The 24,675-nt window shown below is 40.3% G+C and overlaps 1 protein-coding gene across 5 annotated transcripts in view; it reads right to left on the bottom strand.

Moving 5' to 3' along the window:
- Positions 1–24,465, bottom strand: part of Rtnl1 (reticulon) — a 34,436-nt gene extending 9,971 nt beyond the window's left edge. Inside the window, exons 1-2 of one of the 5 annotated variants that reach the window (XM_033467912.2) lie at positions 23,254–24,465; positions 10,824–10,859 (exon numbers count right to left, since the gene is read on the bottom strand). In XM_033467912.2, the coding sequence (XP_033323803.2) occupies positions 10,824–10,859; positions 23,254–24,058 (841 nt within the window). In that variant the 5' untranslated portion in view covers positions 24,059–24,465. Of the gene's footprint in view, positions 1–4,379; positions 4,556–10,823; positions 10,860–18,297; positions 18,825–23,253 lie in introns of those variants that run through there. The other 4 variants (XM_033467914.2, XM_033467913.2, XM_033467915.2 and 1 more) reach the window with 4 other exon arrangements.
- Between the last annotated feature and the right edge of the window lie 210 nt (positions 24,466–24,675).

The following is a 24,675-nucleotide window of genomic DNA, read 5'->3' as shown; positions in this document are numbered from 1 at the left end:
TCCTAATAAAATTTGGAGAAGCAATTGACCAGCTTGGTAGATTTTGCGTTGCTTGCACTGCAACAACGTGTCCACTATGAAAATTTCGAACAAAATTTATTAAATCTATGCACTCGGAACAAAATTTTACTTTTTTATTATCAACGTTTAGCGCCGACCAAAAAAGTCGCATATAATTAGAAATATATAATTAGAAAAGGAAATAAATTTAATAAAAAAGGAAATACTAATTAAATATAATTAGAAAAGGGATATAAATTGAGAGATAAAATTGTTGCTTATTAAACGCACTAAGAAAACAATATTCTCTCAAATATGGTCGACAATATTATATCGTCGTTTCGCATTAAAACGGTTAAACATCAAGTCTGAGAATTTATTAATAAGAAACAAGTGCTAATCAACGTAGGGCTGTGATCGTAATGCAAACGGTTAAGAGTCTCGGAGCTAGCCTAAACGGATCATCCAGAGTATGCCAACGTTGCCCCGGCTGAACGAGACAAAAAAAGAAAATAGTTCCAGCCGGCCGGTGAAGCAGGGAATAATCGTGTCTCGGTCGGTTTCAGTTTTCGCCAAAGATCTCGTGTCAACGAACCGATCGATCGGCGAACGCCGTCGAACCGTGCGCGACAGACACAGGTGGCTCGTGTCTCATGGCGGCGTTAGACGACGTTGCGCGGAGAGCATACGAGATTACGTATGGTATCGGCCGAGCGTCCGATCAATGACAGCAGCTGATGCGACGGCCCCGAAGTAGTCCTAATAATAGAAATAGGCGAGTAGCGGATCCACGAAATTTTGTATCGGCGAACGACGGCTTTGTCTCTAATCCAAAAAGAACGGCCTATTAAACCGTCGTCGTCCAAGGCCTCGCATTGTCAACCGGATCGCTCGCTCGCTCGCGCGCACGCACGCACCGCCACCGTTGTTCCCGTCTAATTCTGCCAAACGAATTTATACCGTCTGTCGCAATTCCCGATCGCGAACGGGCCCCCGGGAGGGGTGCGTTACGGTAGAACTTAATCTAGCTCTAATTGCGAACAACTCTCGTTTTATTCGAGATTCGAGCGAGGCACGCGCGCTCTAGGCCGGGACGACGACGCTCGACATAACCTCGACGACGCTCGAAAGCTGTCTCTACCGCCCGATCGATGCCGAACGCCTAGCCTAGGGGTCTGAAGTCCGCGCGACGTAACGAGTCGAGGATGAGTCATCCGCGGTGGGTACGTGCACGCGAGCCGGCCAGAAGCCTCGTAGAAATCGGAATTTCGGACGCGGACGCGTGCAAGAGGTAGCGAAGGCGTATCAACGTCGACGTATCTCGAGGTCGATCGCGGAGTCGAACGAGCCGTGAACTTTCGAACTGATCGATTGGGACAATCGTTCGTACGAGAAACCCGATCCAATGGGGCGAGGATAGAGAGCTGGGAAACCGATGGTCCGGTGCGGTACGGTACGGTTTCCCGGTGGAAAAATCAATAAGCCGTCTCGCCTGGCGTCGCGGCGGCCGGACATTGCCTCCGTTTCCCATACGATTCTCAGAAATACACCTGCCGACGCGGCTCGTTCGGACCCTCGGCACGTGTGTCCGCTCCGCCCTCTTCTTTGCCGCGGTGCCCCTTTTTCTGGCAAATTACACACGGGGGATTCGGCTCTGAGCAATCAACCCCGACGGAAACCCGACACCGCCGTCTCCCGCTAACTATGTTTCGTAAATGGAAAACACGCTCGGCTCTCCGTCGCCGATTCGCTTCCATCACGAAGTATGTATATACAGGGTGTCCTCGGGTCATTTGAAGCAACTTTTTTCCTTTACAAAAGCTTTCTCCGAGGCACCGTTTACAAGTTATTAACGAGAAACAGTGACCAATGAGAGGCGAGGATCGGCTGGCTCGCGGCGGCTGAGTCAATCAGCGGAATCGGGCTTCGCGCGCTGGTTGACTGGGCCGCCATCAGCTGAGCGCTCGCCTCTCATTGGTCAGTGTTTTTCGTTAATAACTCGTTAACGGTGCCTTGGAGAACATTTTTGTAAAGGAAGAAGTTGCTTCAAATGATCCGAGGAACCCGCCAGACATTTTTGGGACAACCTGTATGTAACTCTTTTCGTTGCTGTACCAGCTCAATCATCGTCGAACGTGACGCTGAGACCCGCGAGCAACGTAGGAAAGCTACGTTCGAGCCGAGGAAGTAGACCGAATTGTGTTTCAAATCGGGGATGAAGTTTTCGAATCGATACGCTATCTTGATACCAGGGGCCTATACGACGCACGTTGCGCCGCATACATAATGCGAGCGGCGGTCGTAGAATAATCGGTGCCTCGTGTCGCGAGGCAACGCGAAACATTCGGCTCGAGGAACCGTCTCGGGCGCGGACAACGATTTGTTTACATTGCTCCGCGAAAATAACGTACGCGGTCAATGTAAATATTGGGCAGTCTCCTATGAAAACAACTTCTTTTTTTTTTACCGTGCTGGTAGATGTACCCCCGTGTGTGTCATTCGACGGACGCTGCACAGTGGTCGACGACCGTTGAGAATGGGACAAGAGAAACAGTGACTTCGTGAATTGAAAACAGTTGCGTAACTTGATTTTTTACCGTCTAACGTGTACTGTCGACGACCGTCGTTCTGTTCGTTCCGTTTACGAGCGAAATAATCGACACTGTTGAACATTTTTGCTTAAAATTTGAAATTAATTCTTCTCTTCGACCGAACTATCGTGCTCGAAATTGATTGGAAAAGTTGAATCGCGATTTCTATGCACTACAATGAACCGTGAATTAACCCTTTGCACTCGAGTGGTGAGTCTGAGGCACCACTGAAATTATTGTATCACGTTCTAATATCACTTTTATATCTCTCTCTCGTCGAAGTTTAGATTATAAATATTATTAAAAGCATAACTGTTCTGTAAATCAGGAGACTCAATTTCGTCTGCATAAAATGCACTTTGCCATGTAAAATGAAATTACTGTAAGTCAGAAAAATTATTTTAGATTTACTGTTAAAATGGCTTCGAGTACAAAGGGTTAATTAGGTGACAGGTTCAACTTCTCAAAGCCCATAACTTGTACATTTGGAACGTAACATCTTCGGAATGCGTTCAAACGAATTGTTTCTTGTTGCATGCGACTGAATATTTTTTTATCGCGGTTGAAAAATCGACCGTGTCCCATTCTAATCTATCAATTAGATTAATTCTATCCTATTCTAATCTCTTACCTCGACACTTAAAGAACGGGCCACGTAAATTTACATTTTCCAATTTCGACTTTAATCGACAATTATTTTGACTATTTGATTATTTTATTCAGATGTTAACGCTTAACGGACGGTTAATTGCTTCTCCGTTTTTCTCAGTATCCGAGAAATAAATATGCATAAAAATGAAAAAGCAACGCAGCTTAATAAAAGCTCAAGCGAGGACGTAAATTTACGTGATTCGTCCATCGAGTGTTAAAATACACGATTTACACGAAACAAAAAGGTACTTCGAATAAACATGCGAACATGGAATTCCTGATTCATATACAGGGTGTCCCAAAAATGTCTCGCAATCCGAAAGTGGCGGGTTCCTCGGGTCATTCGAAGCAACTTTTTCCTTTACAAAAATCTTCTCCGAGGCACCGTTAACTAGTTATCAACGAAAAACAGTGACCAATGAGAGGCGAGCTCGGCTGGCGCGAGGCGACCGAGCCAACGAGCGGAACTGGGCTTCGCGCGCTGGTTGGCTGGGCCGCCTCGCGTCAGCCGTACTCGATTCTTATTGGCGCACTGTTTTTCGTTGATAACTCGTTAACGGTGCCTCATGGAAAATTTTTGCAAAGGAAGAAGTTGCTTCAAATGATCCGAGGAACCCCTGTACAATGTTTCGCAATAAATATGTACGTCGGACCCCACAACTTTTCCCACAAAAAGTCGTTACGCTCGAATCGTGACTCGACGCTAACTAATTTCTGTACCACATTTTCGAAAAATCGACCAGCGTGGCTCCGGCGAGAGGATCGAAGAGAGAATTTTGGTTCGAGACACCGTGCTCGATGATGTAAAAATCACGTGGCCTCGAGTCGAGATCGGGAGAATCTAGAGGCCAAGATCGTTCGCGCGGGCGCTACGGAGGAGGTGAGGCACAACCTGGTTCCCGAGCTCGACGCTAAAATCATTGACTTTTTCGAAAAGCCCCCCCTCCCACCGGCCGGCCGCTGATGCAACGCGTCCGCGCGTCTGCGCGCGCCGCCGCCGCTTTCTGGCAATCTGTCAATGCCCGGCGGGCAAAAGCGCCGGGGTTCCTCCTCTCCTTGCCCAGCTCCTTCTCCTCGGCTCTCGCCCTCAGCTCCCTCCCCCCAATTAACCCTTACACAGTTTTCCCTTGTACTCACGGTCCTCCCTCTTAATAGCCATGTTCACGCGATTCTACTTCCGGCTCGTCGGTTCCCCCCTGCGGGCCAGGGGAAAGAGATCCGAAGGGGACGAGGAAACGCGGCGGGCGGCGAGATCGCACACGGGCGGAGACGGGACGCTCTAGCGCTCTCGAGCACGAACCGGACTGCGGCGAATCGGTCGGGAAAAGCGAGAGTTCCCGTCGAGCCTTCCTGGCGGCGGGCCAACCTCGAACCGGCTGGATGCTATATTTAGTCCGCGACGGGCCGCCGTCGTCGCCAATCGTCTCCGGCTTTTTTGGATTCTGCCGCGACGGCGGGCATCCTCGAGCATTCGAGCGCCGACGCGCTCGCCGCGAGCTTCCTGCCACGAGAACATGATTCTCTTTTAACCGCTTTAAGAGAGCTATCGCGACATACCAGACCGAGCTAACTTTGTTCGGCAACGGCCTCGCGCGTCTTATGATAACCGGGCCCACCGCCGCGCGCTCTGTGATATTTCGACAACCTGCGAAGATTTTTATTCTGAAATTGAATGTCTTTTAACCAGGTTATGTCTCTGATTTGAGGGCAATGTCTCGGTGACACGGAATTAGTGTTATTCGTAATATTATATATATATTCTATTCGGATAAGATGGATACAGTGGACCACGAATGTGCGTCGTGCTCCTTTTAAAACGAGATAAATTTTTGAAAATTAATATTATATGAATTTCTTTTAGATGAGAAAGAGATTGGCGTATTAGGCGATGGCTAAAAAGGTTTCTCTTAATTTTGCTATCACTTGGAATTAAAAGGGAAAATTAGAAACCCTTTTTCACTTTTCTATCTGAGCCGATAACGAAAATTTAAAAAATGTCTTTTGTAGATCTCGGTAACTTGGTTAACCAAGAGTCGAGCTACAGCTCAGATAAAAAAGTTAAAAAGGGTAGTAAAAGTAAATATAATATATATTAATAATTATATATATAATAATAATGTAATTATTATATAATATATGTATTATATAATAATGTAATTATTAATATAATATGTATTAATATTTAAAGAATTGAGATGAATATATTAATTATTATTATGAATATAATAAAAAGTAAAGGGTAGTAATAGCAAAATTAAGAAAAAGCTTTTCAGCCATTGTCTAGCAGACCAGTCTCTTTGTCATCCAAAAAAAAATTCAAGGCTCAGATAAAAAGGTTAGAAACGAGAGATTTTTATTTTTGTCGTTCCAAGTTATAGTAAAATTTAAAAAAAAAAAAGCATTTCAGTCATCGCCTAGTATACTAGTCCTTCTATCTAACAAAATTCAAGTCATTTAATTCAGTTATTAAAAAAAAGTTATGTTCACTGTTCTCGCGTTAACCTATCGTTGATCTGGGCAATTTTCTCTCGCGTGCGTTTGCATACGTAGCTCCATCTGACGGGAGAAAAATGGACGTTCAAATCGTCCGAGAACAAATGAAAAACTAACCAAAATTAACGAAAATTAAAAACGATTCTAAAACATCATTCCAATTGATTATAATAAAAATACATAGTATTATAATAATACTACTAATAATAATACTATTATAATAATAATAATATTAATATTTAATAATTAATAGTAATAATAATAATATTAATATTTAATAATTAATAATAATAATATTAATATTTAATAATTAATAATAGCATTATTATTAGTAATATTATTATAATATTATTATAATAATATTACTAATAATAAAAATACATAGTACAATACAATGCTCTAGATTTTGTAATTAAAGTTACTTAATTCTTCGAACTGTCCACTTGCATTTGAGCCGTTTATTTTGAAAGTGGCATAAGTCACTTTGTTTTTAAGTGTAAAAATATTTAAGGGTTTGCGTTTGAACACGTTTAAAAATATGGATGCTAACTTTCGAGAAGATTTACTTGTATTTTTGTTATCTCAGGACACTGATATCTTTCTCAGTATAAATAATTTCGTATAAACATTAAAAAATCACCACTTTTCATTACAGTAAAGTGACTTGTGCCACTTTCATAATAAACGGCTCATTTGTCTCTGCGAATATTTATGCAAATCTTCGTTCTCATACATCATTTAGCAGACATTGAAATTAAAAACAAGTTTGCTTGGCCAATTAGAAAATTACTCATTGCAAGACGAAAATAGAAATGCCATTAGACGTGGTTAATTTACACGTCCGCTTGCATTTGAAAAATATGCACATGTCATTCGTACATAATGATCGCAGTCCAGACATAAGCGTTCAATGCGGCGCGATACAAACACGCTTAAATTAACAATTCAAACCGTCTGTTACGGAAGCGTTTGTAACTTCGATCATTCGAAGCAAATCATTTGTCTTCTAATGAACTCGGACGATAATTAACGTGCGGAGATTTTGTTAGTTTTAATGTCGCATATTTGAAATTATAAATAAAAAACCGTCTCGGTAATTTTTAAGCTGCGAATTTACGTTAACGAAACGCGTAATATGTACACGTAAATTCAACAATTATAGCAGTCGCAACGATGACTATAACTTATTGTAACGTGTATAGGTTATGTCAAGGTTATAAATAATAATAATTATAAATAAAAAACCGTCTCGGTAATTTTTAAGCTGCGAATTTACGTTAACGAAACGCGTAATATGTACACGTAAATTCAACAATTATAGCAGTCGCAACGATGACTATAACTTATTGTAACGTGTATAGGTAACAGATTATTTTAGTAATTGCAATGTGTGTCGTTGATGCACGCGTGCACGACAGACCGCGGCTTGAGGAGTTAAACGCGGTTTCTTATTAAGCTTTAAACAACAGCTGTTCCTTGAACAGTGACGTCTAGACTGCAGTATAAAAAAAATCCGAAATAAAAAAAAACGTCTGCATCGCTTACAAAAAAAACTGTGGCTACAGTAGAAATTTGTATATTTTTATTTTTCTTGATAATTTTTCAGAAATTACCGTTTTATATTTGACACGTCATTTTTGTCGAAAATATTTCCTGATATAAAAATTCAATGGAAAAATTGATCGAATCATATTTGCAAAAGAATTCGATGAATCGCGCTGACCTTCTTTAATATTGAATAATGATATAATATATAATAATATATAAATATAATATTGATATAAATTATTATAATATTCTTTTATATTATTTCACAATAATATTAACACGTTTGCAGGTTATATTCGTCCTTTTGCAAATCAAGTTCGCATTGTAATTGTTTTTTTTATTAAAATTCGTATTACATTTAAGAATCGATTCACTCGACTTGCAGAAAAGTGAGTTTAATTTGCGAAAGCCTGAAATTACTGAAGTATTATTTACCTGCAAAAGGATTAATTTAATTTGCAAAAAGAAAGGAACGCGAGAAGACGGAACATTATCCACGAGAAGATTAATTTCGAATGCAAAAAAACCGAGAACAATTGTTCTATTCCAACGTTCACGCGTCACAATTAATTATCGATCCGACCGGATATCTGAAAAATTACTTTTCAAGCAACGTTCGAAAAGAACGCCGCGACGCGGAGTGCCGTTTCGCATTATCATCCGGTTCCGTTACAATGCGAACGTCGAGAGAGTCCGAGCGTATGCTGAATCGAACGAACGAACGAATTCCATCGACGCGCATCGAACATACAGTACGTATACGGTATAAATAACCGCGTCCAGCGAGTCTGCCGCGATCGCCGGGGTAGTCAGCCGCCAGCGACGCTCGCGCGAACGAGTTATGATTCAATGGATTGAAAAGCGGTTCGAAATCGTGCGCGCACGGGAACTGCTATTACGCAACCGCCGGCGCGCCGTGCTACTGTCACCGCGACGGATCGAATGACAAACCCGAGCGGACCCGAGCGTCGTGTCCGGCCGGGTCGAATGAAAAAGAAGCCGCCGCCGGCTATAGCGCGCCGTCTGACCGATTCCGACGAATTCAGGTGTCGAGCGCGACTTCCGTGTTCCGACAAAGTACAGTAAAACTGTTTCCCTTACTGACGCGAAGATTGTGCAGAAAAATGGACAATTTCGGAAGAGAAGACACGATTATTCGGAGCCTTGTAGCTCGTTCTTTTTATCGTTGTTGACAATTCGTGACTATAAAAATGAAACCCAAGGATCGAATAATCGTATCTGCTTTTCCTAAATTGTCCATTTTTGTGGACAATCTGAACGTCAATTGGAGAAAATTTAAATTCGCTTATAATTTTACATTTCGAGGAAATGTTGGTATACATTTATTTGCAACACTTTTAAAATTCAAGATCAAAAATATTTGCCGTTTTAGATCATTGTATTCGGGGACATTGCTTTAAAGGCAAAATTCGGAGATTTAAAGCGAAACCAATTAGGCTAGTGGAGTCTGTTACTTCGGGGCGACAAATTGGCGTGTCTCTGGTTTATATAATTACCTTTATATTTGTCGGTTGAGACATATTGAATATTGTTTTTATTCAAAAGTAAAGAAAATAAAAGAATAAAAAAAATTAATATATTTTAGATTGTGTGTCTATTAATATTATAATAATAATAATAATAATAATAATAATAATAATAATAATATATTAATAGACGTGTGTTTATTATTTAATTAGTCCCCAAGCATTGCGTAATCCATGTATTGTACAAAAGTCGCAATATTTATAACAATTTAATCTTTGAGAAAATGCTCTGAGAAAATATCTGGAAGTGTCGGACACAGAATTTGTTTCATATGAAAACTGAGACAATTATAATCAACTGTTAAAGTTATGCTAATTTTAAGAAACAGACGTCCGAGTTACTAAGGTATACTAATTTTGGAAACAAGATTTTTTTTATGAAAATTTCCAGTCATCTCGATTCTTTAAATATTAATACATATTATATTAAAATTATATTATTATATAATATATATAATAATAATATTATAATAATATAATAATATATAATAATATAATTATTAATATAATTTATACATATAATATATCATCGCGTAATAAATCCTAGAGCCTCCACGATTTGTCCCATTAAAACATCTAGTAAATTGAATCATCAAAATAGAGAACGTGTTCTGCTAGTTGACGCATGGTACACACTGCGCTGGCAAGTTCCTCAATGAATCACTGGATCGAACCACGTTCCGAATGACATTGCGAAAGATCTCCCCGACAATTGTTTCATCGTGTAACGACATTACGTGTGAGAAAAGTCTCGCGTCATCGTCCAGCTACGAGTCGTGATCGCGTGACGAACCCTCCCGAAAGAAGGTTCGTTTCCGACGACGTGCAAAACGTTGTTGTGTCATTCTCGACGAGAACATATTGTATATCGTTTATCCTTGGAATTCGATCGCGACTCGTTTCATAGTTATCGATTCTCGACAACTATAAAAACGAGCCGCCGCAAGGCTCGAATAATCGTATCTCTTCTTCCCAAATTATCAATTTTTTATTTACAAGCCGAGAAACAATTCGAGAAAATTTACTGAATATTTCAAGGATAGTATTATATGCTGTCCCAAAATTATGGTACTTCTACGAAATGAGGGACTCCTGAGATCATTTGAAGTAACTTTTTCCTTAGCGAAAATGCAATCCGCGGCTTCGTTTACGAGTTATTAACGAAAAATACTGACCAATGAGAGACCGCGCACGGCCGACGCCCCGCCCCCGCGACCACTGCCGTTGCGTCGTACGCCCGGCGCGACGCGACAATGGCCACGAGGGCGGAGAGCGCCGACCGCTCTCCGATAGGTCCACGTTTTTCGTTACGGAAAAAATTACTTCAAATGTCCTCGGGAATCCCTCGTTTCTCGGAACTATCATAATCTTGGGACACCCTGTATAATAATAATAATATATAATGTTTTATTATTAGCGGCTCGTTTTTATAGTTACCGATTGTCAACGACTATAAAAACGAGCCGCGAGGCTCGAACAATCGTACATCTTCCCTTCGCAAATTATCTATTTTTATGCACAATAAGAGCGTCGATTAGGAAGAATTTACCATAGTCGCGGCGGATCGCGTCACACTTTTCGGTCTTTCGATGTCGTTTCCTCTCCCGAGCCGTCGATCGATATGGTAATTCGTTCGACTATTTTTACAGCCGGGATATGCTCGGCCAGTTTCGAAACGTCACGTGCCGCTCCCCCCTCTGCCCGGTAGTTCGACAACATCGTAACACGTTATCTTTAGGTTCACGCTATTGCTACTAAACATACATATTACTACTTCTACCGCTACGATAAACACACGATAAGGATACGACAATAAAGAAACGTGAAACGTAAAGAAATTGCACAGGAAATCGCAGACGGGGTTTTTTCTTTTTTTTTGTTTGCAAGCGGACAAAAACAACAGACATCGTACAAGGTGCGAACGTGGGACAAAGAAACCAGACGGAACAACGGAAACAGATCGACACATCGAGGATGATGGTTCTCTTCTTACCTTTCGGATCGAGTCTCTCGGGGTTAAACCATGCGTCTGTAAACAACAGAATTCGTAGTTCGTTAGTTCCAAATTATTTTTTTCGTTAACATTCATTTCTACGCTATAGGATGACCCATGTGTGAAAAGAACGAACGAATGGCACGGAAGATCATTCCAATGGTGAGCGAGGATGATGTTGGTTGATGCTGTCGCCATGGTTGCCGGGCGGCACGAACGAGCGGACGGGATCGTGCACCGAAAAAGTCGGGCTCAGTTGCGAAAAATCGATCGGCGCTGCCAGCAGCTGTTTTTATTATCGCGCTCGTTTCACGCGATTCGTTCCCGTCGTCCCGGTAAGCTTACGCGGAGAAACGAGTAGCCGTCGAGATAAGTGCGCGCGCACCAGCCACGAGAGATGAATCGCGGAAGGTTAGAATTTGGGGAATCGCGGAAAGTGTCTCGAGCGAATCGAACGATGTTCCCGCGACGAGCTGCGTCAAGCGGGCATTCGAGACGTATCGGTTTCCTATACTCGCTTGGATATATTATTCCCCGAAGGAATATGCATTGCGTCATTACGAATTCTTATCTGATCCGTCGAAAGGATCTACAATGATAAACGTTAAGTGAAATGTTAAACCGACAATTTAAGAACGGCCTACCAGACAAGAACGATAATTTAGGCATTTTCTTTTCAGTCGTTTCAAGCTCGTTCGTTAATGGTGCAACCATTACCGTGTGGCGCAACGGTAATCATTTGATCGCAAACGATAATAGCTCCTCGGATGCATCGATTACGGTAATGTGTTTAATCTTAACGCCGCATCCGTATAGCTCTCCTTTTTGCTCAATGTCGCGCGCACTCGTCGGTTAACAAGCTGACTCACTCATGCGTGCTCGACAAGAGAGTTTAGATTACACGTGAAATTTCGAGGTTACAGCGCGAGTTTACGCGAGGTGTTCGAACGCAAGAAAACAGTGATAAACGAGCGGCTGTCATGTAACAGATTTCATCAGATAACGGATAATGGATCCACGACGATTTATCAGTCGACGAGCACGCAGATAAACGCGTGCTTCCAATCAGTCGGTCGACTGATTTTTAGTCGACCAAGTGTTTGCCGATAGATCGACTGTTATCGTTATCCAACGTCCAACCTGATGTAATTAGCGCACGGTAGCGTCCCGCAGCGTGGCGTCGCGTCGTGTCGTGTCGCCTTGCCTCGCGTCGCGTCGTGTCGCCTCGCGTCGGGTCGTGTCGCGTCGCGTCGCATCGAGTGTTACGTAATGTCTGGCTGACCTCGACATCTATCTGTAACCGCTGTACACACGCCTACCTGTGCTTGGACCGGACAGATCTACCGAAAATTTACGCGCGGTTCTTTTTTTTTCTCTCTCGACAACGAAGGTGATATAACCGGGCCGGGTCGGATCGCTTATTCCTGATCGACTCCTCCATGCGACACAATAGAAACCATGCTCGAACGATGGTAATTGGATTACGGAAGTTCACGTGAAACTCACGCTTTCGTAGGCGAGTGTGCGAAGAAAGCGAAATTGATCGTCCCTTGCGGGACGAATGGAATCTAGAAATGTTTTATGTTCTTCTTGCAACTTCTGCAGGCACATCTGTGCCGAATGTTTGTAAACATGTAGAATCCGATGGGAAACTTTGCATGCGAGTGGAATAAGTTGCTTGCAAGCTTGTTTTTGTTTAGAAACAGCTCCTAAAAAGATTTCGATGTTTTCTTCGTTGTAAAATGTATAATGAACGGCAAAAGATGTTGAAAATAAAAGGTTGAAACAAACAAAAATAGCTTTTCGAAGATGTAATTTAATTTCAAATTTAATTCGCAAAAGATTTCTTGCGCGATTGGAAATAAAAGGTTGAAACAAACAAAAATAGCTTTTCGAAGATGTAATTTAATTTCAAATTTAACTCGCGAAAGATTTCTTACAGGATTGAAAATAAAAGGTTGAAACAAACAAAAATAGCTTTTCGAAGATGTAATTTAATTTCAAATTTAACTCGCAAAAGATTTCTTGCACGGTTTTGTAGACACGATGAAACGTTGTCTCGTTTCAATTCTTAATTAAATAAAATTTGCTGATCTTGCGATATTCCACGAGAGAAAGAGAACTATGTACCGAAATTATTCAGAGACTGTTTTCACCGTTCTGTCAGCGTATCACCAGCCAAATACGGTTTTATTATGCGTGACTTTGAACGTGATCTGAAACTGTTCCACGTAAGAAGCAATGGAATCTAGATAACAACCTTCTTTCCTTTATTGGAGGCAATGGAATAACTAAGTTTAGAACGTCTACGACGCCATTACGCCGTCGCGTGAACGTGACATAAGCGTGATACGACTGCTCGTGACTATCGACGGGCCCGTAAGTCCGATCTCGCAGAACGCTTTTAACCAGTTAGCCGGTGTTCGACGAGTATACTCGTCATGGAGAAATGGCAATATTTTGTGACACGACGAGTATACTCGTCGCGCGTAAGAAGTACTGGACTGTATATCTTGTACTTTTCGTTGTTTCTCAACGATTCTCGTGTGCTATATTGTATAAATATCGATTGAACTCGATCATGAATTTATTTAACCCTTTGCACTCGAGTGGTGACTCTGAGGCACCATTAAAATTATTATATACATTATCAATACAAATTATTACATTACGTTCCAAGATAACGTTTATATATATATATATATATATATATATATATATATATATATATATATATATATATATATATTATAAAAGCCTAGACACAAAGGGTTAATTTCTCGCAGTTTTCCAAAGACTCTTGTGTACGAATTCGTTTTTAAGGACGGTCGGAGCTCGGGAGGAATAATCTGTTGCGAGTAGAAATATAAATAAAAATAGCAGTAATAATAATAATAATAATAATATAAAAATAATAATAATATAATATAATAAAAATATTATTATATATATATTATTAATTTATAATTAATTTTATAATATAATATAATTAATTAATTATTATATATATAATTAATAATATATATTATTATATAAATAATAAAATAATAATAATAATAATAATAATGATCCTTGATTAAGACGCAGTCCAGCAGAAATCGGGGAACGGGGCGATCGCCCTTTTAAATAAAAATAATAGTAACAACAGTAGTAATTCGTTTTTATTGTACACACATATTCGCGGTAACTGTATATAAATATACGGAAAACGGAAGAGGAAGCGGTAATGATTTATGACTTCGAGTTTAGACCCTAAGCTGAATAAAGGTCATGAATGCAGAAAGAGACCGGCTATGGAAGCGTCGTTCATAGAGAACAGAAGGCACGATTCAAATCGAATTGTTTGGATTTATCAAATATATTTATTGTTTTGAATTTATCAAAAATTATTATACGTAAAGGAATAATACTGGAATATCGGTCAGAATGCGAGCTCCCAGTCACGCCCTTTTTGCGTGACATAACCATGTTCCCTCTAGCAGAAACATTGATTTTATTTACCATGAAGCATTAAAAATCGAAAGCAGAAAATAAAATTATTTTATCCGACACTTGACTCGAGTCAAGTACGCGTATACACAATTTGCTGATACAACAAATACCGTTTCGATAAGGCCGACTGTGTAAATAACCGATGTGAAATAAAATGATTTTTGCGATCGAGATTCCGTTCTCAAGAGTCAATGGAATTTTACGGTACACAATGGGCAATAAAATGCACGAATAGACGTTTATTTTCTGTGGCCAATTAGCTCTCGTTAATCAGCTACGCTTTAATAATACGGTATCTGCATTACAAACTACAGTAATGTCTCTCTAATTGACGCTCAGATTGTCCACTAAAATGGACAATTTGGGAAAAGGAGATACATAATATATTATATTATATATATTATATTATATTAAATATATTATATTATATTAAATATATTATATTATATTATATATATTATATATTATTCGAGCCCCTTGCGACTCGTTTTTACAATTGTGGACAATTTATAACTATTACGTTGGGGAATAAGATCGTAGCGTTTTTATATTTTCTTTTATTTTACAACGATTTTTTGCTGTTCGACTAAGTGTATAATATTCTATTCGATGGAGCTCCTCTTTCTGCTCTACAAAACTGTGCTAATCGTCTTTTCGAGTAATTTAATTTCTTATTACTTTTGAAGCTTAGAAATGGAATATCCAGGAGGTAAAAAGCAACATTTTCGACACTTTCTCTTCTTCGCTTTTCATCGAGCCCAAGAAGCTAAGAAGCTCCTCTTCCCAAATTGTCCATTTCTAGAGCACAATCTGAGCGTCAATTAGAGAGACATTATACTGTACAGTAATGTCTCCCTTACTGACGCTCAGATTGTCCACTAAAATGGATAATTTGGGAAAAGAAAATACTCGATTATTCGAGCCTTGGCAGCTCGTTTTTATAATTGTGGACAATTTATAACTACAACAATAAACCGCGAGGCTCGAATAATCGCATCTCCTCTTCCCCAAATTGTCCATTTTTAGAGCACAATCCGAGCATCAGTAAGGGAGACATTACTGTACAGTAATGTCTCTCTAATTGACGCTCGGATTGTGCTCTAAAAATGGACAATTTAGGAAGTGGAGATACTCGATTATTCGAGCCTTGGCGGCACGTTTTTATAATTGTGGACAATTTATAACTATAACAATAAACCGTCCATTTTTCTGCACAATCTGAGCGTCAGTTAGGGAGACATTACTATACCGTGCGTGTGTTTTCATCAATTTTGAAGAAAAAAAACTTTGAGAAAGTCACACTCGGTTGGACGGAATGGTTACGTGGAACATAACGCAACGAATGTATTATAACACATTGAGCCAATACACAGAAAAATGATGTCAAGTGATCTTAGACCCTTGTCGCACCCAAGGTCTCGCATTGTTCTCGGGCGAAGTAGGAGGGTGAAACACGTTCAGATACAATTTCCAAACGACAATGCAAACATATGTCAGCAGTTTGAGAATTATCATTTCGTGGTCTGATATTTATAAGGTAATTAAGAGAGATAACGTTTTCGAAGGCTCGCGATATAATTCTGTCTAAATGTGGTGTATAAATGTGATATAAATTTCGTCCCCCGGATCGGTCTTTGCCCAGCCAGAGATATCGAGAGTCGGCGAACTTGGGTTCGACTGGTATCGATGCGCGTTCAACGTTCAACAAATAAAACCGATAACGATCGATCTAACGATTCGAAAAGAAATCTGATTAACCCCTTAACGTGCAGGCTCGAGTTAATTCGAGCGCGCTAAACTGGCCAAACTGTGCACACTCGAGATAATTCGAGCGGCGTTGTACTTTATGTTGCTATAATTTTTCACACTCGAATGCAATCGAGAATTGAAAATAACAATGTGAAAGCAAAAAAAAACAATCGTTTTATTGATATTTATCACTTACATGGGATTGTAAGCTATAACACTTACTTATTCAAGCATAAAATATATCCTTTTTCTACTTATCACTTACGACCTATCTCTTCCTTGTGAGCCGCTTTCCGACAGCGTATTCAGATTCAGATTCTGATTCGCTCATTTTTCAATATATATTTTACTAAAATATAATGTAAAATAAAATATAAATAATTATATGTATAAATATAATAATAAATATTATAAATACTAGTATTGTTATTATTTATGTTTTAAAAGTATAAATAAATATTTTTACTGACAATAATGTTTATTCTGAAATGGGAATTCGAAAAGAAAGATGAAAAAAGTCGATGTGCGTGTAATATTACGATATTCGACTATTTATCTGCGATGTTATCAAAATCCAAAATTGCAATACAAATTTTGATTATTTTTGTAATTTTCTTGCCAAGACAACGTTCTAAATTGTGTTCTTTTACATTAAAAAAAATTGATTCTTTTTGGTCGGCCTTTTTCAAAAAAACTGTGCATTAAGGGGATAATTAGCCATGTCCATCTGGTAAGCAAGCGATCAGACGACAGCCGACAGCCGCCGCTGGACAGGAATGTCTTATTCTTTCTCAAAAATTGCTATTTACATTACCAGGCGCGCAATATATTTAGAAAAACCGATACTGCCCGATCAATAACCCACTTGGAAATCGCGTTTTCCACTGCGCATGTCAGTCAGTCGATGCACCCGGACCCCATATATAATTATCCGTTTAATATTTTTTCTTCTTCTCGCTTCGTTCGATTCTCTAACGGGTGAGTCGATCGGTACACGATTTGATAACGCCGTTCGAGAACACATTTTTCTATAATGTATTCATCTGTCACTGTACGATACTTGTATCACCGTATATGTACATAATACATTACCATAATCGACGCATTCGACGACGACTTCGTGTCGATCGGAGGCACGAAATATCGCGCGAAAGCAATATAAGTACAAATTCACGTTTTTTTTGCTATACATACAATTATCGACGACACTGGCAGCACCGATCTAGTGATTTTCCGAATGAAACGCGATTATTCTCCTTTCGAATATATATATATAGATCGCTTTCGCACGCACGAAAGGCGAATCGCCGAATTTTCTTTGCACATCTCGTGCGAAGTTTATATATTTATATATTTATAATTCGGATTCATAGTATAATTCATATATTCATATATATATATATATTCATATAATATAATATAATATTACATATATATATATATATATATATATATATATATATATATGAATATATGAATTATACTATGAATCCGAATTATAAATATATAAATATATAAACTTCGCACGAGATGTGCAAAGAAAATTCGGCGATTCGCCTTTCGTGCGTGCGAAAGCGATCTAGTTCCTAACGAAACGTCAAACTTCAAATGTCAGAGTTCCAATTTCCCTATAACGCGCCCCAGCGATCGTGCACCATCATCGTGTCGATACCAGCTGCACGCGAGTCATTCGCGTTATAGACTTTGTCTAACGGCAAACGTAAGATCGTTACGCAACACAGCTCGACAAGGGAGGAACGAGTTTCTGTTTGTGATGTTAAAGAGGCAAGAGAGAACCGCCTCGTTTCCTTGAATACACGACAGTCGAATCGGTCGAGTCGAAGCTAAACTCGTAAACTCGTCTCTGTGCATTCGATAATGCGTTTCGCTCGTGCGAGATGGTGGCCAATGAATTATCTTTTTTTCTCTCCAGGGGATCCAAGCGCGAAAACAGTCGGTGGTTCGTGCACCTCTGCTGATCGAAGATCGTCTCGCAGCGGCGGAACAACTTCGGTGACGTGCGTAGTCGGTTTAGTAGACTCGTCTGTCGAGCGCGATGATAAGTGGACCGCGGAAGTTTGCGCGTCTGTAGCATACTCTAACCTAGAAAGCTCGGTCGGACGATCTCGCTCTGATCGAAAGGTGGTTCATAATATATATATATAATATCGTCTAGAGTTACGTCCGCAGGCGTTGATGAAAAAAATGATAGAGTTACAATAATTGAACGTACGCGGATTAAGAACATTCCAGAAGCAAGGGTTGCCGTTGGCCTGACCGGAACACGGTTTCTTGCAAACCGCACCGGCGTCCGGCTTTTTCTTCCCTGGAAAATCGGGAGGGCATACCGGTTCCGCTTCCATTTTCTTCCCTGGAAAATCGATAGGGCATACCGGTTCCGCTTCCATTTCTCACCTAACCTTGCGTCTCGATCGAACCAAGGACGACGAATCGCATTCGAGCACTACCCCGACAGTTCGAGCTGGCAGCGCGAACGGCGCACTTTCCCCGAAACACCAACTGCTCCTCTTTTTCTTTTTCTCTCTATCAGAGACCTCTTTCACTTTTGTCTTACTTCACAGGGACTCTCTGAACTTCGAGCTCGTTCGCACTGAAGCTGCGTTGTTCGGTCGTTTCCGTTCGCGAGGAAAACAAAAATCTTTTCCGCGAGAGATACCGTCGAGGATATACCCGCTATATCTATAACTCGAGGGACACGACCTACCACCGTTCGAGTTCGAGGTGAGAAGAAGACTGACTCGACTATTATCGACCCGTGGACAGTTCCAGATATCCCCCACCATTACCGCTCTGTCATTGGTACGCTGCACAGGCTGATAGGGCTTCCTCCCGAATCGGCCACGAGGTTCCGATGGATCGAGCACAGGTGGCGCGCGCGGCGACGCTCGAGCGCGCTGCGGAAATCGATTGCTCCAGGGACCGTTAGATGCCGCGCGTAGAGCAAACGTGCGCGAAGAAGCACCTGCAACCACCGCGTGAGGGCCACGCGAGAGAACACCTCCGTGCCCAGCCATCCGAACGTCCTCTAATCGTTGGAATTAGAGTCTAATGCTAATGATTGCTACGCGCGTATTTAATCTAGCCATTATTATCCGTATAGCAAATACATCGCGCTTGCGAACGTGAGGATCTTTCGCAAATGTTTTTCCTACGCTGCCTACATCTTCGAGTACCAACCTATGGTAAAAGCACGTCGCTTTTACGCTCGTCACTTTAGCACGCTCGTGATTGGTACAAAATTCTGCCCGGTTAGTTTACGAAAGGACGATCTGACGTTCATTCTTCTTTAGCTGTCCACCGAAAATATAGCACGTACGATGAATGAAATGGCCTCTGAATGAGTTTATATATGTAACTGATATGTATATTTATTTTATTTATGTTACTTTTGCCAGAGTCACCGGACGACTGTTTTTCCGTAGGTCATCGGGTTGTCTCGAGAAAGCAGGACATTTGCCAAATATTTACTATAATTTATAAGTTAGAGAGCATGTTGACTTGAGCTACAGTTACCAGTGGTGCCAAACTCCCGCTTGAGTTCTACAGTGCTGCCACACAAGAACGTTTCTTGCTGGTCTTTTAAAATCTCTCATTAAAAACAAGGACATTTTCCAGAACGAAATTTTGTACAATTTTTATGTGAACGATAATTGCTGTTCGGTCTTAGTTTGCAAGATTGCTTAGTTTGCAAAAATTGTTAGGACTACACAAGGATTACGCCTACATGCGTGCCGTGGACGCGTTTGCGTCGGCAAAAGATCGCCTGACCGTCGCTCATCGCCGGACTTAACCCAAACCAATCAATAATTAATTAAGTAATTTGTTCGAACTCCGCCGACCGATTCTTTGCTTCAGCGATAAGATAAAGATTTTTTCTTCTTTTAAACACTGGAAAAGATAAACGGATTTTGGACGAGGTCACTGAAGTAAATATTTACCGTCGTTATTATTAAAATCTCGTATTGGTTATGTACAAACACGCGGAACACGTGGTGTGTCTATTTAAGAAGAGATGGAATGGGTTTTCCGAGGAATCGAACACGTTTCAAGATAAGCGCGTACAATTCCTGTAAAATTGGCGAGCGTTTACAGTTCCAGTTCCCGATAACGTAAAAGTTCGAACGTCGGAATGACCGATTTCGCACTTATCATTGAACAATTGTTGAAATTATCGAGACTCTTTCACGAAGTAATCAAAATAATCGAGACTTTCTACGGCGTAACGAAAATGAACAAAAGCCTATATATACGCACGAAGCCGAAAATCGTTTAATCTTATGAGATCAGAAACTGAATTATATGCTAAATACTGCTAACGTCATTTTACGTTTAATACTAATCAATTAATACTAATTTAATACTAATTAATTTCCCGATTAAAATATTAATAATAATAATAAATATTTATAATATAACCTAAACGGTGACGTGCACCGACGATGCTTCATTTGTGCAACTTTGGAAGATTAATGAACTGAATTGTGAACATAATTAATGAACTAATCAAAGTAATTTAATTACTAATTAAAGCAATTACTAATAAAAATCCCAACGTTCCAAATAATCGAATTTCGCACATCGACGTAAACTTTTTAATTCCACGCAATTCGTCGGACGTTGCTCTAATTACACAAGTGAAATCTTGAAAGTAATAGCGAAAAACGTTTTCGGGATCAAAATGGTAGCGCCGTAAGCAACAGCCGGCGTACTGCGGTAATATCACCTGCATTGCGAAATACGCGCACGTAGCAGATTTGAAATCGTACGATCGTTTACATTTCGACCGATGAGATCCACAATCGAAACTGTGCTTATTTAAACGGTAAACAAAGAAACGATAACGGGCGAACGTATTTAAGAAATAATAATAATATTCGTTATTAATGTTTTCGCATTGTTCGTCACCGAAAATAAAACACGCGAATCGTAATAATTACGTGTAATTAGTGGAAAAAACTAAGGTTCGCTGTTTAATGCGTTCGTGTAGCGCGAAAAAAGTTGGGAGGAGAGATATGACGCAACCTGCCATCGGAAATAATTCATGAGTCACGCGTGAAATTTTTCGTTCTCGAATCACGAACAAAAATATCCGTATAGAATACGATCATACGAGACAGCATTCCTAGCGACAAATTGTTCGGATAAAAGGCGGCTTCGCACGGATTCCTTGAATTCTTACGTGGCGCGTGATTCGGACACGGTAATACATATAAAGCAGCGATCGTCGAATTAAATCGTGCGACTGCTAATCGTTGAAAAAAATATGTTTATCTCATTACTGAATTTTCCGATGATCTTTTCTCATCTACTAATTCGACCAAAAGAGGTCGTAAGGTATCTCCGTGGCGGATCAATATCGAGAGAAAGAGGAAAGATAGAGTATGTACATATGTGCTTCAGTACATACCATAAATATTGTACACAAAGAACCGATAATACATCTACTTTACGGTGTGTGGTATATATATAATATTATATATTATCCTAATATAATATTATTGTTATATACATATAATATTATATATTATCGTAATATAATATTATTATTATATATATAATATTATATATTATCATAATATAATATTATATAATAATACATATATATATGTATTATTCCCACAAATTACTGCCTACGATTTCCGCGCATCAAAGCATAAAAAAAGTTTCCATGAAACTGTCTCCACAAATATCAACCGTACTTCTGGGATGCGTATTTATTTTTATATATTAAGCGTCAAAGACAAAGAACGTGCATAAATGACACATGATGTTGCTATTGTTAGAGATGAATAGACGGATTAACGTAACAGCGTGGTTAACCATAACGGATTCGCCGCCACCTCGGTTACTGATATAGCCAAGACGAAACTTTCCGTTCACCATGTGCTATAGTCATCGGTGACCAATACTCTATACATTAATTATTTACTCGTTTATGTTCGCACAATTATAATTATTTTCGACAGAAAGAAGAAAAAACAGCAAAGAATAGCGAACGTACCGCGAATTAAACAATGTTTAGGGTCGCCATGTGCTATAGTCACCGGTGACTAATACTCTATACATCAATTATTTACTCGTTTATGTTCGCACGGTTATAATTATTTTCGATAAAAAGAAGAAAAAACAGCAAAAAACAGCGAACGTACCGCGAGCGAAACAAATGTTTAGTAACGTTCGGGAAAAATTATTTGGATAATCTGCGCTGTAATTTGTCAAGGCGTGCATAGTACATATAACCGGCGTGAGAGCGGAAGGTCAGACGAAATAGGTTCCGCGTTGAACCTGTTAAAAATCAATAATACCACGTTTAAGCATTATTCGAAACTGGGATACAAAAATACCAAGATAAATAAAAAGATAAGATAAATAAATATATCAAGATCAAATAACTGCGCGTACGTGTTAATTTAATTATGCCGGTCTCTTTCTAGAACCAAATTATTACGATAGATATGAAGAAAAAAAAATTTTTTTTCATAGTGAGGTCTTCATAATTAGCGACTAACTTAACGAGGAAGAAATATGAATATGTAAGCCGGTAGAGATGGGGCTTCGTATGGAAGTTCCTTGTTTACCGTTACACACCGTACATTTCTGCGTAACGGTAAAAGACGCTGTTGCCTTTAGGAACAGCGATTTTTCGCTGCTTTATTATATATACGGTGACGAAAAAAAACTGTCACGTGTCACGTGTGTTAATGTTATTAAAATGTCGTGTGGTTTCTACATGTGCGATTTCATTGGCTCGACAAAAAAACTTGGACGTGTAACTGTAATAAAAATGTCGTGTCGAATTACTCATCGGTTAGAAGAAAAAAAATTGTAACAATAGGATCAAATCACGATACTGCACGAGGTAACGAACCTTCGTGGAACTAAGTACGACGCGTCCGGAATAAATAGTCGAATCGTTACGCCTCAGGAAAGCGATGACGTTGTAGTCAAGCGGAAGTACGGTTCACTTCGTGCGAAGATGGTAAATTAATTAACATTTCGCGCTAATCGTTTTCTGCTTTCGAGGCTTTAGAGGTCGAAAGCGAAGGCGCAGAGAGCCGGATGAACATTACGAAGAGACTAGAATATTACTACGAAGAATATTACTAAATTTCATCGGACACCGTTTATCAGATTCGAAAGAACGATTTTCCACACGAAAGAAACTTACCGATACCGATTCTGGGGAATTTTTCTTTCGGCGCCGTGAAAGATAGCAACTCGTCCGCCGCTTCTTTTCGTGCTTCCTGCTTCTCCGGCTTCGAACATTTCATCAGCGTCGCTTCGATTTCCAATTCCAATTCCAACTCGTCGGTCTCTGGGGCATCGGTTCGCTCCTTTTTATCTTTCCGAAGAACGAAGGACGTTTCTTTCGCGGTGTCTAGCTTTTTCTCGTCGTTCGAACGAGATTGCAACGTCTCGGGGATGGAATCGGGCTTCGTCGAAACGGGTTCGGGTTTCACGGGAACGGGTTCGGGCTTCTTCTCCGGAACAGAAAGGATTTCTGGCTCGTGGGAAACGCTCTGCGGTGTCACTTTGTTGTTAGTTTCCGCCACCGGATCTTTTATTTCTTCTTTAGGTCTCGCCGCCGGCACGTTCATTAACTCGTCGTCATTTTTCACGGGAATCGGTTCAATCAACGGGACCTCTGTTGGATCTGTCAAGGAATGAGCAGGCCTCGGCTCCGGCTCCTTGGACCTAACCTCAAATTTATTCTCCTCGACCGGTCTAACTTTCTCCGCCTCCAGCAGCAACGTCGTCGCATTCTTCGGATCCTCCGGATTGCTCAACGATTGGTTAGGAGAAAAGCTAATCATGTCTGTTTCCGCGTTCGTGTTTGGTTCCAAAGCACTTTGCGTTTTCTCAACGTGACCTTCCAGCAGACCCGGCTGTCCATCCTGGACGTTCTCGAGATGCTCAAAGTCGTCCATCGAATCGTGCTCTCTTCTGATTGGTTGCTCCTTCAGCTCGGCCATCTTTGCTACAAGCGAGGAGTCGATTATCCTGTCATAGAATTGAACTTTTCTTTTAGCGTTCGCAATATCGTCCGAACTTTCTATCGTTATTTTAGACCGGCTGTTCCAACAGTTGTTCAACGTTTCGACGACGATTTAAATACGCAGCGCGATTTTTGTACAAATTTATCTCGGTGCGATAGTGTTTGATCGTCGTATTGTCGAACTTTCGGTCGCACAGTGTGTTTTCCGTTTACTCCACTTTTTTTTTCTCGAACGTTTGAAAAATTAAAAGCAGTTTCGTTCTCACTTCGTATTCTCTTACCGTCACTTGTTATTAAACGTTGCGAAACTCCGTAGCGACAACAGAGAACATTCACTCGGCAACGGGTGGATTCAATTCTGAATCACGTTCCATGACAGAATGTACTTCGCAGGGTGTGCGTAAGAGGGTTCTCGCCCCACTATCAGCGTTTCCGCCAGGACCGTATACGTTGTGGGTAGCATGTCGCACGGTTCGTGTCGGTCGAATTTTGTTCACAGAAATTTCGCGTAGCTATACGTGTACCGCTGTTTAAAAGACCCTTGAATCTAGTCATACAAAATCACAGCGAAAAATAATATCTACTTTTGGAGCA

This window comes from Megalopta genalis, unplaced genomic scaffold (genome assembly GCF_051020955.1).
Source record: "Megalopta genalis isolate 19385.01 unplaced genomic scaffold, iyMegGena1_principal scaffold0100, whole genome shotgun sequence".
NCBI lineage: Eukaryota > Metazoa > Arthropoda > Insecta > Hymenoptera > Halictidae > Megalopta > Megalopta genalis.
Note: the sequence above shows the minus strand (reverse complement) of the source record. Positions and strands in the feature narration are given on the sequence as shown.